This window comes from Plasmodium knowlesi (assembly GCF_000006355.2).
Source record: "Plasmodium knowlesi strain H genome assembly, chromosome: 13".
Taxonomy (NCBI): Eukaryota; Apicomplexa; class Aconoidasida; order Haemosporida; family Plasmodiidae; genus Plasmodium; species Plasmodium knowlesi.
In genome coordinates, this window is record NC_011914.2 from 2,127,155 (window position 1) to 2,146,142 (window position 18,988).

The following is an 18,988-nucleotide window of genomic DNA, read 5'->3' on the forward strand; positions in this document are numbered from 1 at the left end:
TTCTTACCATTCTTCGTGTAAACACACATCAACACTGGGAATACGAATAGGAAGACGGAATGGAAAAAAAGGGAGAATAAAAAAAAAAAAAAAAAAAAAAAAAAAATAGTGACGAATTTATTCGAAAGTACCTAACGGGTGGTAACACACTAAGCAAAAATTATCATCAAAAGGGGGGCAATAAAATATGGTAACAAAAACGAGAATACATGATAAGTAATGTCTACAGCAACAACATATATGGGCATCTCCTACGTGTAAAGGGGTGAATGTACGCTCCATAAAAGTTAGTGATAAAAGTACCCATACTTAATTCGACATTTAACACAATCGTGTATTAACTTAATTCTTACAAAAGGAGGAACTCGTGTTTTGCTTCAAAAAATGTGAAAAGATTTATTTGTAATATCTTGTTCCACATCCACACACATTGAGCCATAAGCTTTCACCGTACTTTGACTGCTTAGCCTGCATAAATAGGGCACATGTGAATATGTGCATATGAAAGGGAGTTCCATGAACATACGTACAAAGGGTGCAGCGCGTATGTGTTTGTACACATATGGGACTCGTGAATTCGCTCCCATTTTTTGTAGTATTTCTCTGAATAAACTCATTTCGAGTTCAAACAGATCTGATAATACCATATCGTCTTTCATTCTCATGGTATTCTTCTTCACGATTATGGGGGGATGGGGAGAAAAAAAAAAAAAAAAAAAAAAAGTCAAAATGATGAGGCGAAATTATACTGGAGGGCATAAACTGGTGACACAGTCACTGTCCAATACACCGTTTATTTTCTTTATCCTTTGCTGAATACGCATTTCACGCTTTTCTCTTAACTGATTTACATTTTCGATGGCTCCATACTTCAGAAGTAATTGATAGGCTAAAAGGGGGAGAAAATTAATAAGTCGGCGTAAGTGGGGATAAAATATGTGCGATGTTTAAGTGTAAGTGGATAGTGTTGGCATATACGAGGGGGAAATAAAACTGTGTAGTATGTACAAGTGGACGAATAAAAAGGTGGGGTTATATATGTACAACTGTTACAACTGGCTCCCTAATTTTGGGGGCACCTTTCGAGTTATAGACACATTTGTCTAGGGCAGTTTCGTCAAAATCGTCTTTTATATTTATTCCCAGATCTCCACCCTTTTTTAATATCGCTTCAATCCAATCCAGTGGCACCTTGAGAAAATGAAAAGAAAATACATCATGCGTGGAAATTGCTTCTCAAGCTATTTATCCACCCAACGCACACTATACAAGAGCGCAAAATATAAAGTTGTGCAGTTGTACATGTAGACAGGTGTCAATATGGAAAGATGCACGCGTGTACTTTCCTACCTTCTTCTCGCAAGCAATCATCAGAGCGGTCTGGTTGTTCCTACTGAGGGCATTAATATCCAACCCCCGCCTAGCTAGCAAGTACCCAACGATGGTTTTCTTGTTCAGAAGGATTGCCATTTGCAATAAGGTGAAAACAGGTTCGTTCGGGCTGAGGGGGCACAGAAAAATAAAATTACACAAATATGCGTTGGTACATGTGCATTGATGTTCGTGGCCTTTGAGGAGGTATTGTATATTCACATGATCAAATATATTTTGTGAGGAGCCCCTTTTTTATAACTGCCCTTGTGGAAAATTCCCACCTTTCCTTAAAATTAGCTATTTGCACATTCCAGTACGGTTTCAGCTTCTTTACATCTTCTATGGTCATTTCTACAGATAATTGAATAGTAATAAAAAAAAAGAATTTAAGGGGGAACATTTAAAATAGGACAAAAAAAAAAAAAAAAAAAAAAAAAAGTGTGGTGAAAAGCACACTTCTTTATGCCTTCTCAACCTGATACAGCATCTTCGTTAATGAGTATACTTTCATAGTTAAACATAATTTTTGGAGAATCAATAGGAAAAAAAAAATAATAATAATAAAATAAGTTATCTCTCCTTGTTCAGCAGAAAGGGAACCTTGTTAAGGGGAGAAAGAGCGAAAAAAAAAAAAAAAAAAAAGTGTACGGCTACAGAAAGAAATAGATAGTCGAAAAGCGAAAAATTCGCGTAATATTCCTCCTGGTTAAACATGCAGACAAATCATTTTACAGTGCGACAAATGGCATTTCTATCCTCTATCGTCAGTGCCCCTTTCATAACTAAATTTCGAAGGCTACTGTTTCTGGTGTGCATAAATGGGGACAGATACACAGACATATGTCCAAATGTATATGTATGGATACTGGATCATCCTCCAATATATGTACATTTGCACATGCACGCGGAGGTAAATAACGCAGATGAAAAGCGGCAAAATAGGGGGAGCTATAATTTTACAACGTAAAGCATTCTCTTTAAAGGGACGAGCGTTGCGCTTAGAAGCGGAAATGTACGGGCACAAAAGTACATCATGGCTTTATTGCACATTTTGCCGCGCGTGTAGGCATATACACATGTGTGTAGATGCTTATATACGTGTGTACGTACGCACATGTCTGTGCACAATTAGACAAAAAAAAAAAAAAAAAAAGAATGAAGTGGGCAATCGCGTGAAATTTTTTTTTTTTTTTTTTTTTTTTTCACTATTGCGTGCATTCAAAAGGGCAACGGGAATGAACACTGTTTAGTTCCTCCTTTCAGGTGAATTCACTCCTCATTAGAGTTTTGTGAGTTTCTTTTTTTGTCACCTCTGCTGTCATTTTTGTTGTCATTTTTTTTTTTTTTTTTGCAGTGTGTGTACGCAACTAAAATTTCCCTCCCCGAAAAGGGAGAAAAAAATTAAAATCGCCGCCACGTACGCCTGCATAATAATCACCGCGTCTGGTTTGCCGTAGGCGTAAAGCACGGTACGTTTAAAAAAAATAAATAGTTCAAAATGAAATTTAAAATAAGGAGCAAAACGTGAAAGCGAGATAGAGTTGCACTGAACAAACATGTACTTTAACATACAATATTGCTGTTCCACAAGTTTATGCTCCTTTCTTCAATACGACAGTATTATTTTTATTATTATTATATTTTTTTTTTTTTACCTTTATAAGACTTTTCAAGTTGTAATTTGACATATGATACCACTGGACATGTAAGTTCTGTTCCTTAGTGAACGAATTATCATACGAGTTACACTTTGCATCGTAACGTATACCTCGCAACGTTTCACGTTATATGTTCGTTTTGGTGAAGGAGATTGTACAAGGGAAAATTTTTCCTCACACATTTGACAATTTGGGAAAATCTCATTGCGTAAAGAAAGGGTATGTTATATCATTCCAAGTGTGGATATTTATTTCCTTTTTTCACATTTTTTTAAAAAACAACAACAAAAAAAAAAAAAAAAAAAAAAAAAAAAAAAAAAAAAAAACTTTGCTGAGTTCGTTCAGTGTTTGTGCCTTTCTTCATTTACTCCTCCCTTTTTTGGTAATTTCCTCTCCATGAAGAAAACGCGTATACGTAGGAATGTTCATTTTTTTTTTTTTACACATAAATGAGCACACGTATAAAGGGACAAGTCCCACTGACATAGACCAACTATTAGCAATGCGAGGGTTAAAAATATATTCCACCACGTTCGGTGATTAAACCTTTGTATATACATGTCTTCACATCCATATATTAATCACTTCACAGAAGGATTTGCCATTTTATGATCAATTTTGCGTTTACCATTAAATGGGAGGGGAAAGCATAATAATTACCGGTTGGGGATAGGAAGAAATGCAAAACCTTAAATTATTTTTGAAACATTTCAGGTTTTTACATGCTAGATATAGACACTCTCATCCATATGGGGGGTGTATGTACTTATGATAATACCCCCCGAGGAATAATGGTCTTTACCTATTTAGCGTCACTGCTCCGTCTAAACGGGGTGTCATCATTATCAACCATTTTACCCATGGGCACGTATGTATAAGCATATATGAACATATTTGCATGAATTCATAACTTGGCATCTTAGCGGTTGGTTCTCGCGCAAAGGTAAACATTTCACACACCCTGTAAAAATCAAGAATTTAAGGGGAAAAAAAAAAAGAAAAATTTAGAAAATTATTCCCTAGTCTCTGTCACTTAACTGCTTCGTTATGTTAGCGCATGACCTACGTGCAAAGGGCGTAAAAAATGTAAAAGGAAACGGAATGATAAGCAATGAAGCGAAGTGAAACGAAATAGCGGAAACAAACGGCGCGTTTATGCCATGCTCACAGAAGAACGTAGATATGCACGGGGAGCTTGTCACACCATTAATGGTGAAACGCTTGAACATGTAATATATTTATCAGTTCTGTTCGTATTGCTTTTTCAGCACTTCGTTACTGGAAAGATAAGAAAAAACTCTCAAGTAAAAAAAATTAAGCTAATTAAAAAAAAAAAAAAGGGTTGACAATGCTTACATGCTTGAGATGTGCAGATTTTTGCAATCGACCAAGGGAAACACTGACAGGCACAAGAAAGGCACATAATACATGAGAGTATATACATGCCCGCGTGCATATTTCACATGGCACGTATTCACAGAATGAAGGAAACATATTTCTCACCTCAGTTCTTTGCTCTTACACGCGTACAAAAAAGTATGAATGATAAGGTACACTTTTAACATTTTTGCAATATTCTAGATTTTTATTTTGTTAGTCGATTATGGAAGCAATATTTCCTTTTTCTCTTACAAGAACAAGCTTATGTATACCATTTTATTTTTTTACTTTTTCCCAAGAACATTTTTTTTTTTTTTTTTTTTTTTTTTCTTGCCTCATTCTTCCCCCTTCTTCCATACAATGTGATTAAGAAGCACTATGTATAATGATACAAAGAGAAACAAAAAAATATATACAAAAGAACTCTTCTGTTTGTTCTAGATCAGTATTTATGAAGTGTATTTCGAAAAGAGGAAGAACGTAAGGCGTATGTTATGAAACAAGCGAAAGTGGAAAGTAAAGGCGAAGAAACGGAAAAAAAAAAAAAAAAAAGAAAAAGAAAGAAAACATTGTAAGAAAATTTTTTCTTTTTACAAACCTCTGTACAATCCTTGATGTCACACACCATCGCAAATATGTCCATAGCATATTTCTTTTTTGTCGTTTTTTTTCTGTTGAATAATGTGTCATGTATAAATTTACAAATAGGAAGCCAAAAATATACGCTGAGTTCAAATAAAATAAAAAAAGATATATTAGACTTTTACAACACCTTGAGTCTTTTGAAGTCGGACAAGTACTTAAAAGACAACATCAGAAAAATAAATTTATACACCAAATTAAGAAAGAGATTGTACAAGGATAGGTTAAGCGTTTACGCAAATATCAGCATTAAGGAGAAAAGCGAAGATGTACCTGTTAAAATCGTAGTTAATGAAAAGGAAAGTAAAGAGGGGGAGGAGGAGAAGAGTGGGAAGAGCGCTGGCAACAGCATAACAGATCACCAAGAAATTTTCACCAATTTTTTAAATTTCAATAAAAATAATTTTTTTTGTGTGGACGAATTAGGACTTGACGTGAACATTCCTCTGTTAAAAAATAGCAATGTGGGCGCAAACATTGTGTACCAACTCCCAAAGGTGGTATACATAAATGCATACGCAAATGCATACAACACGATCATTAAGGGGGAATTCAACACGATCGATATTTTAAAAAGGGTTAGCTTTTTCCAATTCTTTGATAATTTTTATGTGAATGCAAATTACGACTTCAAAAATGAGAAGGCACTTGTAAATTTGGAGAGCAAGCTGTACGAATACTACAATAAATATGGTGACAACATAAGCTTTAACAACAAAATAATAATTGAGCGTAACAACAAGAATGACTACGACGGCTCGGTGTGCCTTTCCCTGAAGTACAACAACAACGTTTTTACGCCCATTTTTAATTTCAAGGACAAGTAATGCTGAGCGGGGAATTGGGCTCACGTGCGATGATGTCTGCACGTTCGTGTGTACATACATTGTTATTTCCTTGTGCATATTTTTGCATAGTCGCACATATAATTTTTTTTACCTCCACTCCCTCTTCAGATCGTACGAGTACATATATGACAACCTCAGCCCGAACAGGAAGTTCAGTGTAAAGATCGACAAAGACAGGAACGTCCACGTCAACTTTTTATCCTTTGACAAGGTGAATGACTCGAATAAATACTTTCTATTTTTTAACTTTGTATTTTCAAATCCTATGCAGTCAATAATAACGTTAAAGCGCGAATTTATTTTTTAAAATGTTTGCCAAGCTGGCATGTATTACATGGCTGTATACACAAACCATTCATTTGAATTTGCAAGTATGTAAGTGAGGAAGTTTTATGAGGCTCCTCAACAGGGAGTAAGACGATTTATGCAGATATATAATGTCGTAAAGAGATGTACACATACAGATCTGTGTACAATTCCAGGACCATTGCGGAAGAATCCTATGTTGGATTAAAAAGATGAGAAAACAAAAAGGCACTACAAACTGTTATTTATTTATTTATTTTTTTTTTAATGACCCAATGTTACGCACACAAATATGGAAATAAGCATATGAATGTGTGCGCGTTTGTGGCTACCCCCCTTTTAAACAAACAAGTGTGCACGCGGTTTATATGTAAAGATATGCATAGGTCAGTTTAGTGAATTAAAAAGTTCTTCACCTTTACTATTTATGGGCCTTCTTTTGCTCCATCTATGTTTGTGTTAAATGTGTTAATTTTTGAAGGAATGCAAATGTGATTTTACTTATACATGTAGGCTAATCCTTTTTCGTTTTATATATATATATGCAGCTGTTGTGTCTTCTGTCCACCTTATGAGTAACATTTTATTCCAAGTTGTGCCAACAAAATGAGAATTTTTATGAATCTCTCAAGTTCCTTTTTTTTAATTTTTTTTATATTTCGTTTTTTAGTTTACATTTTCAACACGCTTTAGCGCATGTCAACTGGCACATGGCATTTGGGGGGGTTGGCGCATATACATATATACATGCAAAAATATTCCTATGTGCACTCGCATTTTATATAATGCCCTGTGCAAGTGTCACCTTATATTAACACATTATACACCATCAACACTTCAGAGTTATACTTGTATAAGATCACATATATGTACCTTTTTTTTTTTTTTTTTTTTTTTTTTTGCAAAAGCGCACTTGCACTGACATGTACAACAGGGGCGGAGCGCCCATTTGTGGCATTTTTTCCTAGATTTAATTATTTCACAAAAAAGGGGAAAAAATATATATATATAATCTTTCTTTAATTTTTAAATTTAAATCAGTGCACAATAAACTATGCACCTGTGTTTTATGTGTTTAACAAATTTTTGGAGTATCTCACATTAATACATATACATACGCACGCACATGTGCATACACATGTCATTCCTTTCGAGTTGATATATATATATAGATATATATATTTAAGAAGCTTTGGAAATTTTCACAAGAATCATTTGGTATGGATATTAAAAATTAAAAAAGAAAAGTTTAAACAAAAATAAGGCGCTCCCTGGGGAAAAAGGGGGTGTACACACAGGGATAGGACGCATATATATATATATATTATGCATATGTATACACAAATGCTCTTCCATGTCAATAAATAGTCAATCTTCGGTTCGCTTAAATTGGCTCCTGGAGCTCGAGGGGTTTTCCCTTGTTGATCTGTCCCCATCCAATTAAACGCCAGTGCTTGTCGACTCTCCTACTTAGGGCTATTTTGTCCCCAATTTTTGTACATACGGGACCAGTTAACTCTAACTTGGCTAGTTCAGATTTAATACCTGTAACTCTGCACCCGATGGAGGTGGACCCAATATTAATCATTAAGAATTCTCCATTTTTTAATTTTGCCACCTTTGTATTTTTTTCTCCATCCTGAGATTTCACCCCTAATAGTCTTCTGAGCAAATAGTAGGAAATTTCGATCTCTGCAAAACAATCTGGTAATTTATTTAAATGGCCAATAACCTGACCGACTAATCGATCAGCTCTGGTTAAAATAGGATCAATTCGTGTCCCAACTCCAATTAATCCACCAGGGACAGCATATTTCAAATTATTATTTTCAGCAAACATGGACAATATTTGCGATATGATAGGTCTGCAGGTAATTTCTCCCTTTTCGTCTTTGGAAATAATACCGGGTCTAATTTCGATTTTATCTCCTACTTTTAACACACCATGTAGAATACTTCCTCCTGCAACACCGCCTTGTAATGTTTCAATATCTTCTCCGGGTTTGTTAACATCGAATGATCGAATAACAATCATATGTGGGGATGATATGAAATCCCTCTTTGGTATACTTATTTGTGTAACTATGTACTCACATACTACATCGATGTTGTACTTTAAAACTGCACTGATAGGGATGATCGGGGCACTATCAGCAGCCGTGCCAGAAACGAAGTTCCTAATTTCTTCCTGCTGTTTTAAGGCTTGTTCTTCCTTAATTAATTCTACCTTATTTTGTAAAATTAAAATATGCTTTAACCTCATAATTTCGACAGCAGCTAAATGTTCAGATGTCTGTGGTTGTGGACAAGACTCATTCCCTGCAACCAGTAATAGAGCTGCATCCATAACTGCGGCGCCGTTTAACATGGTTGCCATTAAAATATCATGTCCTGGACAATCAACAAAGGAGACATGCCTTAGTAATTTCATTTTATGATTACAATTTTCACGAGGACACATTGGATCATCTTCCTTGCTACTTTCGTATGATTTGTAACATTCTGGGGGTAAACAATCTGGGTTAGTACATTTATATATTTTTGCATTCGCATATCCCAATTTTATGGTAATATTTCTTTCCTTCTCGTGTTTGAATCTGACTGTGTGCACCCCCGATATGGCATGAACAAGTGTTGACTTTCCATGGGCCACATGCCCTATCGTACCAAGGTTGATCGTGGCTTGCCTGCTTATAACATCTTCGCTCAGGGGGGTTAGTTTGGTTACGTCTAGCGTTTCTAAGTTCTGCTCGGCCAATTTATCCTTCTCATTAATATTCATTTTAGGTTCGCAGGGAGGGGAAAAAAAAAAAAAAAAAAAAAAAAAGAGGCGAACTTGGGAAAAAAGGACACCGTGGGCAAGCGGCAGTACGACACGTACACTGTAATTGGGTGATTTATCCAAAATCGGTGAACAGGTGCACAAAAATAGAAACACGTAGTTGTGCTTAGTGTGAAGGGGGCTGGTGGACGAAGCAAATATATGGTTACTACTAAAATCAGGTCGATGTTAAACAAATTTGAACAAATGACAAGATATAGCTCATAGTTTTAAATGTTGAACACATAACCTTCCGTATTTAAATATATGTATATATATTTATATATGCGTAGGTATACGACATAAAAAGAAAGCTTGGGCTTCGTCCCCGGGGAGCTACTTAATTCTTCCCTGCGTGTTTCGCGTGGATTCCTTCACTTTTGAATGGGGGTAGTGGAAATAAAACGAGAGCTTCTTCCTGAATATATATATATGTACGTATATGCGTACCTTTCGCGCGCGATAATTTCGTCGCGTTTGTTTGTAATATTGAGCTGGAGCAACAAAGGTTGTATTATAATACGCATGAAGGTATGTAAGCCTGAGGGGATGTACACAAATACATGCGCCCACAGGAGTGTATATGAGAGCAAAGTTCTCCTATATATATAATTATGACGCGCGTCATATGAGTGATAATTCTTAGTACAAAGGACGTTTCTGTATACACGTATATGCATGGATGTATATACGCACGTGTATGTAGGTATTCAAAACATTCATGCCTTTAACCAAAAATATATATATGTACGTTCTCGGTCATGATATCACAATACAGCTATTATATAACTTGGCATTAGTAAAAAAATATAATTTTTTTTTTTTTTTCCCTTAAAAATGGAGAAAATTCATGAATTATTAATTTACACTCATCTACTTTTTTCCCCTTAAAAAAAAAAAAAAAAAAGAAGGAATTGTTGCTCTATTCATTGGATGGACGTTTTTTTAAAAAAAAAAAATTACCTCTTTTTATTATATTTTCGTTCGAAGTGGGAGCACTAGTTTGAAAGCCTCACGCTCCCAAGCGGCATATGCGGGTGGCCTTACATTCATATAAAAGTGACACGTTACATAAGCGCATACGTAACAATACGTAATAATACAAGGCGCGTGGAATAATACCTTCGTGCATAGTTACCATTGCAAGGCGTACCCCCCCCCCCCCCTTGTTACATGACCATCCTTTCCCCCCCCTTTTTTTCCTTTTGCGGCGCTTTTTTTTTTTTTTTTTTTTTTTCGCGCATAATATTCTGCCTTCCATTATGTATAACACCGCTATAGCACGTGTACCATGCTCAAGTTAAAAAGTCATATACAATTACGTTGTTTTTCCGTAACCCTTTAAATGTTTATCCATTAAATTTTATTTTATTCTTTATTTTTACTTAATTTTTACTTTATTTTATTTATTATTATTTTTTTTTCGTATACGCTAGTGTGGCAATTTGCTTCAATATACAAATTGCCAAATTGCCAATTTTCCAAATAGTGGATTTCTTCGATTTTTAACGTCGCAGGGGTTCCAGCAATTTTTTTCATGTGTTGCTCGTCAGGTAGCATTGGGCATAGGCAGCATATAGAGGCAACCACAGAAAGGATATACGTGCATTTATAGTATACGGATAAACCTGTTTATATATCTAGGCATATGAATGCATGTATATACCCTTGGACCGCGACAGGGGCAAAGGCTTAAGTCATTTTATTTTATATCGTCTGTGCGCCTATTTTGTGCTCACACATGTTCTCTATTTTTGGTGGTCATTATTTATTTGTTCATTCGTTGGTTTATTTCGGTTATATTATTTTTCTTTTTTCCCCTTCATTTTTATAAACATAGGTGGTTTACGTATGTGCAGTGCAGACACAGTAACGTGGCCCTTGTTTTTTTCTATCCGAAAAATTGAAAGAGGAGAATTTTATTTCATACGAAACGTAGATGGAAAGAGACTACTGAATATTTTTTTTTTTCCGAAAATTTGACATAACGACTTTTGCCTTACCGTTCTACATTAGTGGGAATACAATTTCCACTTTGTTTGCTTGTTTCTCCATTTTTAAGGTTGTTTGTTCTGCCATAAAACCAAGTTGATATATGATCTGTAAAAAATATCTCCAATTAAGTTGACTCATTATGCACTACATAATTTACACACGGAAGTGCTCACTTAGTACTTACAAAAATTCAATTCCTTAAACCCTTTTGCACATGCAAAGGTATATGTCCAGCCAAAGGGCACAGAAAAAGGCGCCCTCGTGTTGGGCAATTTTGCATCAAAAAAAAAATAAAATAAAAAGAAAAACAAAAGCGTGGTAATGTCCTTGTTTAATTTTTTCTTTTTTTACAATTTCTGCATATGGGAAAGTGCTATAAGACGGAGAATGCATATATATTTGTACCTTGTCCCAATACCTAGCAGCGGGAAGGAATGAACAAAACTGTTCTAATGGATACACAAGTATGGCAAAAAAGGAAAAAAAATTCCTAAGCGTAATTCCCCCCTAGGCGTGCAGGCAGATATATATGATGTGTGTGTGTACACGCTGTTCTGCTCCTCCCTCGATAGCGCTTTACCGTTGCTGCAACGTTGCCATAAACATAGAAATAATTTTACAATACCTTTTTTTGTAATTGAAAAAAAAAAAAAAAAAAAAAAAAAAGCGGCTCATATTAGCAAATTTTATATTTCGCGAAAATGTGCCATCACTTTTAAATACTTTGAGGAAGCTATAACATAATACTTTTTTTTTTTTTTTTTTTTTTTTTCCTTTACCCTTCCACTGTCCCGATTTTACAATAAATTTTTTTTCGTACATCCACCGAAAGGAGAATGCATTTCCATAATGTGGAACGTCGTCCCGTGTAAATCTTAAATGATGAGTTCATCGGATAAGAATAGAATGCGCTTTCCCATTTTGGGATTGTTAAAAATTTTCTGAAAGGTACTTCGGTGCGAAAAGCACTTCACTGCGTGTAACGGTGAACGCAGGAAATAGATTAAGGAGGACCACAAAATAGGGAAGGAAGAAAAGTCGGCTTTATCTCCACATGTGAAGAATCGCAAAGCGCATTTGTTTCGGTCCCTAAGGGATAAGAAATAAATAGCAAAGAGACGATACTTTGCTTTTTCTGTTGCTTCTCCATTTTATTTTCTTTTTGTTTCCACATTTTTACAAAATGAATAAAATCGCAAAAGTAAAAAATTACATTTGCAGCAGGGTTACTTTTCGAGATATGATTCTCTCAGCTATGAAGGTTAGTAGAAAGGCGCCTTCCCTAGACAAGCAATGGGGACAAAACAGAATTTTTTTATCTAACTTACATTGTGCAAATAAGAAGCACACGGGGGGAAATTACACCTTTTCAATATTTTTGAATGACAACATTTTAATTGGTAATAAAGCATTCCTCAGTGAAGAAGCCTCACCCGAAAACACCTCCAAGCAGACGCTGCTTTTTTGGAATAGAAGCCCGGGTGCTAGGTACCCCAAAAAGGTATGCATCACTTTTGCCCCATTAGGCTGTCCCCAATTTTTCTTATGCTAAAGTTGCACGTCCTTTGTACCCTTTTTTCAGGCCCCTGTATTTTTATAAATATATATATTTATATATATATATATATATTTTTTTTTTTTTGTTCCCCTTGTACATACCGGCTTGTTCCTACTGAGCGTCTTATCAAATGGTACCCCTTGGCAACACCTTCCCCCACGATTCTACTTCCCTTAGGCGAACAACGGAGCCCGTCCAGATTGCCGTTCGGTCAGAAAAATTAGGAAGAGATTAAAGACGGGAAAGTAGACATTTCTATAAAAGGAAATCAGCGCTTATGAGTCACGTAGCTGAGCTAAATAGCTAGCTAGTGAGGCATGCGCCCATTCAAAGCACCGAATCGATTTGTCATCTGGAGGAGCTATCCCAATTCTGATATTAATTCCCGCAGTTTTTAATGTTCCTTTGGAAGGGGGTGCACGAAAGTACGCATTATGTATATAAGCTTGCACAACTGTACAAGCAGAGAATTCGGAACCAACGCCAATGGTGAACTTGATCCATCTGCAAAAAAAGAAAAGGACAATGAAAATTAGAATATAATTTTTTTTGCGTATATATCCATTTGTTCTGCTTTCCTACCACCGAATAGTTTAACATCGAACTTTAGTTTGTCACATGGCAATGACGCTGATGTGTTTCATTGAAATCGGCACAACGCATTTTTCGCCAAAAAAAGAAATTTTTTTTTCCAAATTATTGGAATAATTTCTTCCAAAATTACACAAAAAAGGTAGCAAGCCAACTAATTTGTGATGCAAACTTCTTTTCTAAACTTTGCAGTAGACACAAAAATAGTTAACACACCCTTGGTTAAGTGTAGATAATATTTTCTTATTTTCTCCCTCCCTTCTTTTTTTGGAGCTTTCCCGAATGGGCTAACAAAAATAAGACTTACACACGGAAATGCATCAGTCACGTCTACAGAAAGGAATCCAATTCAGTGCTGAGCTGATTTTCCATTAAAGCAGAATGAAGCTATTCCTGAAAGAAGCACTATTTTTTTTTGTTAATAAAGAGGGCGTCTTTATGGAAGAGCGCAAATGTGTGAGCGCCTACTTGTGGGGGGCACGCCTAACCATCACATACGAGACCACTGGAGAGGAAATTAAAATTTAAAAAATTTCATAGACAGAGTTCTTTAAAGAAAGGATATAAACATGAACACAGATGAATGTCCAATTCGATTTTTTTCTTCCTTATTTTATGGTTTCATGAACGGTGCGAAGTGTTCCGTGTGTGACACTCTGCGGGCGATCCGCCTATGAACTGGAAAGTACTGTGAGGAAAGAAACAAACGGCCAAGTTACAGTGAAAAATTCAAAATTCAAAATTCAAAAAATAAAAAATAAAGCATACACAGGGAGGGAAAAAATTAAAGCGTAAAAAATGAAGAACAAAAAAGATACATTCACTTGTGGAATGGGCAAAAAAAAAAAAATATATATATATATTTGTATGGGCAAACGAAAGGGGAATGACATCCCGCCTGAGAGGCAGTAAACTTCCTATGGAGGACAATCAAATAATTAAAAAGAGCAAAAATGCCATCCCGCATGGACAGCGCTCCTCTCCAAGTTGGAAGTACAGATGTCATAATGTCCCAGTCGAATTGCTTGAAAAGTACAACATGCTAAAAACCGTTGAGCAGGAAATGCCTACTCCAATCTCTTGTAGAGCAAATAGTTCTTTTTGTAGTGACTCTTGTAGCGTGTCTTTATGAGGTAAATATAATCATCACGCATTTCCTTGAAGTACTTTTTAATTTCCGACTTGTATATACTGATAAGTTTGGCAGTCAACTTGGAATTGGGCCCATTGTCCTTTGGTATTTTGAGGTCTTCATTTGTGAGTGAAAATAAATCTAACTTCATTTGAGCAATCTTTTTTGATAGTTCTTTTTTCTTTGCCTCGAAGAAACTGTTAATGACACTAACCATAGGTAGTCTTTCCAGTTGGTTAAGAGCAAAAGCTTTGATACTAGGATCGTACTCATTCTGAACATAATCCGTTCGTTTGATTTTTTTATTCTCTTTTGGTAGTATGGACTCGAAGTGCATACTGGAAAGCATGGGAGTTCTTGGCATTAATTTAAATAAATTCTTCATCTGTTCGTGTATGCCCGACATTACTGCATTGTAAATTATTATGTTTTTAAAGCACGACCCGTAAAGTCGAGTATATTCCATAATATAGGTAGTCATTGTTTGGTAGGCGGATAGGATATGATATCGGGAAACAAATCTATCACAAACAGTTTTGAATGCAAAAAAGGTGTAGTTTCTTTTAATGTTGTACATATTTTCAAAAATCCATGTGAGTTTTTCGAAAAGGGCATCTGGTTCTTTCTGGATTTCATTAAATCTTTTGTTAATTAATTTTTTGCTTTTGTAAGATAAGCCATTTTGAAGCAAATATAATTTAGACTTGACATTTTTCAACACAATTTTTATATCTTGTGATGAATCCAAATCATCATAAATTAAAGATTCCAGGTGACAATTAATAGATTCTTCCATATATTTTGTAAATTTCTCATCATATGCAACAGGGTCTTCTCCCATAAGCTGCATGATTTCTTTTTTTTTGAGAAAATTTTCCAAGGTTTTTGGATTTAATAGGCAGAAATTGATATTTTCTAAAGTGTTCATATCATTTTGTGCCAACTTGTAATCATCAGCGAGTGTAATATAATCTAAATCAGGTTGATATTTTATCAAATCATTCTCAAGTTCGTACAACCTGACATGATACTCACCAATAGAACCAATGACATTTCCAAATTTTGTTTTATTGTCTGGTAGTTCGAAATCGAATAATCCGAAATTTTTAAGGCATTCATTATTATGGTCTAAGATCCTGTTAGTAATAGATTCCTTTTCATTATTTCTATCTAATTCCTGTCGTAAGCGTTCAATACTGTCAAAGAAGAAGACACTGTTTGGACAGGTGTGAAGTATGGTCTGTGGGTATGGTTCATATTTATGAGTTATGCCTAAATCCTTCATGATTCTTTCTTTCTGTATCAACATTCCGGGAAGATAGGTATCCAATAATATTTCCTTTTTCATGGGTTGGATTGGTTTTTTAAATGGGTTCAAATTACTCAGGAATTCTGTAAATCCACCTCTAATTTTGGTATCTGTATGATCCTCCTTTAAAAAATCCACTTCATCATTAGACTTCTTTTCATCCACATCGCTTTCTGCCAGCATCTTTAATCGTTCTTCTTTTCTCTTATTTTGAATTTCCTTATGTTCCTCTTCCAGAGCTTTTTCTTCTTCATCCTTCACTTTTATGTACTCATTTTTCAATGTGTCAATTTCTTTAGTCAACTTATCCATAGGGTGACTATCTGCAAATTCATACATTTCCCTTACGAACTCTCTGCTCCCCATATTGGATGACATTCCACTGTCGTAGGCCGAATAGTCTGAATATACGCTCTTTGGAGATTTGCTTCCCGACTTTACTGAGCCACCAGACTTCCCTTCCGATGAGCCAGAATCCGATCCTCCGGAGTTTGATTTAGCCTTAGTCGATTTTGCCTGTTGGTTATCTTGGGACATGAAGTTCCAATCTCCCTTAGACCCTAAAAAAATGGAAGGAGTGGCGAATTGTAAAAATGGAGAAGGAATGAAATATAAAAAATTGGGAAGGATTCGTGAAGACGAGTTTTTCTCCCTTAGCACATCTTCTGAGGGAGGCAAAAACGCGAGCTCCTCAAGGACTCCCTTCCTCGTCAACAGAACCAGTCGAACATGAAACAACACACGAACGGTTTGCTCATTTAATTACCTCTTCCTGATCCAGTAGAGGAGCTATCTCCGTCCACGCTACCCCCACTTTTGACGGATTTACTTTCCATGAAGGATATATCTGACACATTTTTAGTCCACGTTTTTAAAAAGTTTTCATCGTCTAATTTCATCCACGAATTGATATCGTCAGCGTTAAACTCTTCGGCATCGTTGTGGTTGTCTATTCTCCTTTCCCCATTTATATGTATTCCGGAGGAAACATTTTGGTACAGTGCGTAAAAAAGCACCAGCAGAGAACTTGCGTACGTTATCATTTTTTTCAAGCTGCGCTGTGATTACTTTTTTAGTTGGAAATTGTTTATGCGGATGGCATAGAAGGTGTATATAGGTGTGTAACTTTTTGCGCGCACGTGGGGGTGCGCATGTGTGTGCGTTTATGTCGCGCAAAATCTAAAGAATAAAGATTAATCCCAATTGACACTGACGTGTCGAAGATGGTTGTCAGCGGTCGCGGATGATCGCAATTCAGCAGCACTTGTCACGACGGGCCATGGCACCCCCGAAAATTGGGTTAAACACAAAATCGTAGAGAAGACAAAATTTATGAAGGGAAAAGTTAAAGCGAAAATTAATCAGAAACAAAATAAAAATGTTGGGAACGTCTGTAACTATTTCGTTCTAAAAAAACACACAGATGAATGAATTATTTGGAAGAATAATTCTTTCGTAAAAAATTGGACAACTTTTTAAATGTTACAAATGAACAATTTATTATTATTATTATTATTATTTTTTTTTTTTTTTTTTTTTTTTTTTTCAATTTAAATAATTTTGTCCAAAAAAGCATATGTTAACAATTTATGGTAATTTTATTTTAATTATTTTAACTTTTCGAAAAATACACACAACGTATTTTTACACATGAGCGTTGCATAGCGGCACAATTCAGCAGTGCATGTGATTGCTGTTTTATCATGACATCACGTTTCTGCTTTTCAGTGCATTTCGCATGTGGCGCAGCGTTCATTTGTTAATTTGCCATTTTGTCGAACATTTCTCCTTTTTTCCGTTTTTAAACGTGAAAAATTGCCATGGTATTATTTTTTAAAGCACCGCAGATAGAAAAGAGCAAACGCAAACGACTCGGTCTGCTTGGCATAAACAACACTGCTTTGGTCGGCGTCTTTTTTTTTTTTTTTTTTCCTTTGCAGAACAAATTGCCATATTGCGGGATCGTTATGGAAACGTGTTCACTCATGTGCACATTTACGCATTTATTCATTTAAACATTTACACATTTAAGCATTCTATAATAATCTTTGTTTTTTTTTTTTTTGTTTTTTTTTTTTGTTTTTTTTTGTTCGCGTCTACATTCTGGTGCTCAGCAGTGCATATGTCCTGCGCAAAGAGAAAAAAATGTTTCCCCTGAAAACTGTAACTTTAGCACACAGAGTCGGAATAGAAGAATTTTTTTTTTTTTTTCTGAAAATAGCAAAGTGGGGAGATTTTTCTTTTTTCTCCTTGCTAAGAATTTTGTAAAGTTAATTTTTAAAACGGTCAGTATTAATAGTGAACGCGCAAACAAATGAAATAATCAGTATATGGTGACAAGGGGGAAGCTATCTTGAAAAGCGTTTACTCTGCCTGTGAATTACACTCACTGTGCGAACATCCCCGATGACGCATTAACTCCATTTCACTCTTCCGTTACGTTGGGAGTGGAACAGTTTGTCTTACATTCTTTCCCCGTGGCCGAAAATGTATCAGTTGGGTCAAAGGAAAAAGAAAGAAAAAAAAGAACAAAAAAAAAAACAAAAAAAAAACAAAAAAAAAAAATAACATCCAAGGGCTGATGTATGGCATATATGTACACATTTTTCCTCCCCCAGTTGTCCCAGAATGACAAATGTTTCTTTTACCAAATTAACTACCTACGCGTCGTAACTGCGCTTCGGAAAACTTGTGTGAAAATTTCTTGAAACGCGCGTTTTAGCAACGTTCTCGCAACTATTTGTAGCTCCGTCAACTTTGGAGGGGGGAGAACATTCACCAACAGACGCAGCTAAAAATGAAATATATACTTATATGCACATTATACACACGTGTATCTATCCCTTCCTCGTATTAATGAATTTATTTTTTTTATCAAAAAGGGCTTATTATGTTAGGACATAAAATTTTATTAACCAGGAACACATTCCAGTATGTTTGTACGATCCACATTTTTCAGTTTTCATTTTATTATTGATAAACAGATCGCCGTTTAGGAAAATGTTTACCTTTGCGCACATGGCAAAGATATTCCCTTGTTGGAATTTCATTGGGGATTTTTTTTTTTTTTTTTTTGTTTAAAAGACGAAGCAAAATAAATAAATAAAATAAAAAAAAGGTAACTAACCCATTTGGGGAAAATGGTACATAGCCACGTATCAATAAATCACATTAATTGTGGAAAAAAGTAGAAACAATATTTTGTGCCCCTAAGGATGAGCCACACATTGATGCCTACGCAATTCTCCAGCAGATCAGCATGCCCAGAATATATATTTTTCCCCTGTATTTTTGCAGTATACATTTTAAGCGCATTCGTACGTATACCTACTTATGCGTAGATACGTAACAGACATGGTGCGTGCATATAGGGA

The 18,988-nt window shown here is 35.5% G+C and overlaps 5 protein-coding genes across 5 annotated transcripts; 2 read left to right on the plus strand and 3 right to left on the minus strand.

Moving 5' to 3' along the window:
* Positions 1-396: 396 nt before the first annotated feature.
* On the minus strand, positions 397-1,895 carry PKNH_1347500 (ankyrin-repeat protein, putative; the record flags this gene model as incomplete). The annotated part of the gene is made up of 7 exons (XM_039113588.1): positions 397-468; positions 645-674; positions 852-889; positions 1,080-1,191; positions 1,351-1,501; positions 1,656-1,725; positions 1,850-1,895. 7 exons carry the CDS (start codon positions 1,893-1,895, stop codon positions 397-399), a joined length of 519 nt encoding a protein of 172 aa, XP_038969961.1.
* A 3,152-nt stretch (positions 1,896-5,047) lies between these two features.
* On the plus strand, positions 5,048-6,209 carry PKNH_1347600 (conserved protein, unknown function; the record flags this gene model as incomplete). The annotated part of the gene is made up of 2 exons (XM_002260855.1): positions 5,048-5,877; positions 6,011-6,209. The coding sequence occupies 2 exons, from the start codon at positions 5,048-5,050 to the stop codon at positions 6,207-6,209; spliced, it is 1,029 nt and encodes a 342-aa protein (XP_002260891.1).
* Positions 6,210-7,592: 1,383 nt separating this feature from the next.
* Positions 7,593-8,990, minus strand: PKNH_1347700 (eukaryotic translation initiation factor 2 subunit gamma, putative; the record flags this gene model as incomplete). The annotated part of the gene is made up of 1 exon (XM_002260856.1): positions 7,593-8,990. One exon carries the CDS (start codon positions 8,988-8,990, stop codon positions 7,593-7,595), a length of 1,398 nt encoding a protein of 465 aa, XP_002260892.1.
* A 3,217-nt stretch (positions 8,991-12,207) lies between these two features.
* Positions 12,208-12,831, plus strand: PKNH_1347800 (conserved Plasmodium protein, unknown function; the record flags this gene model as incomplete). Its single annotated transcript, XM_002260857.1, has 2 exons — positions 12,208-12,525; positions 12,760-12,831. 2 exons carry the CDS (start codon positions 12,208-12,210, stop codon positions 12,829-12,831), a joined length of 390 nt encoding a protein of 129 aa, XP_002260893.1.
* Positions 12,832-14,240: 1,409 nt separating this feature from the next.
* PKNH_1347900 (rhoptry-associated protein 1) lies at positions 14,241-16,151 on the minus strand (the record flags this gene model as incomplete). Its single annotated transcript, XM_002260858.2, has 1 exon — positions 14,241-16,151. The coding sequence occupies one exon, from the start codon at positions 16,149-16,151 to the stop codon at positions 14,241-14,243; it is 1,911 nt and encodes a 636-aa protein (XP_002260894.2).
* Positions 16,152-18,988: the final 2,837 nt, after the last annotated feature.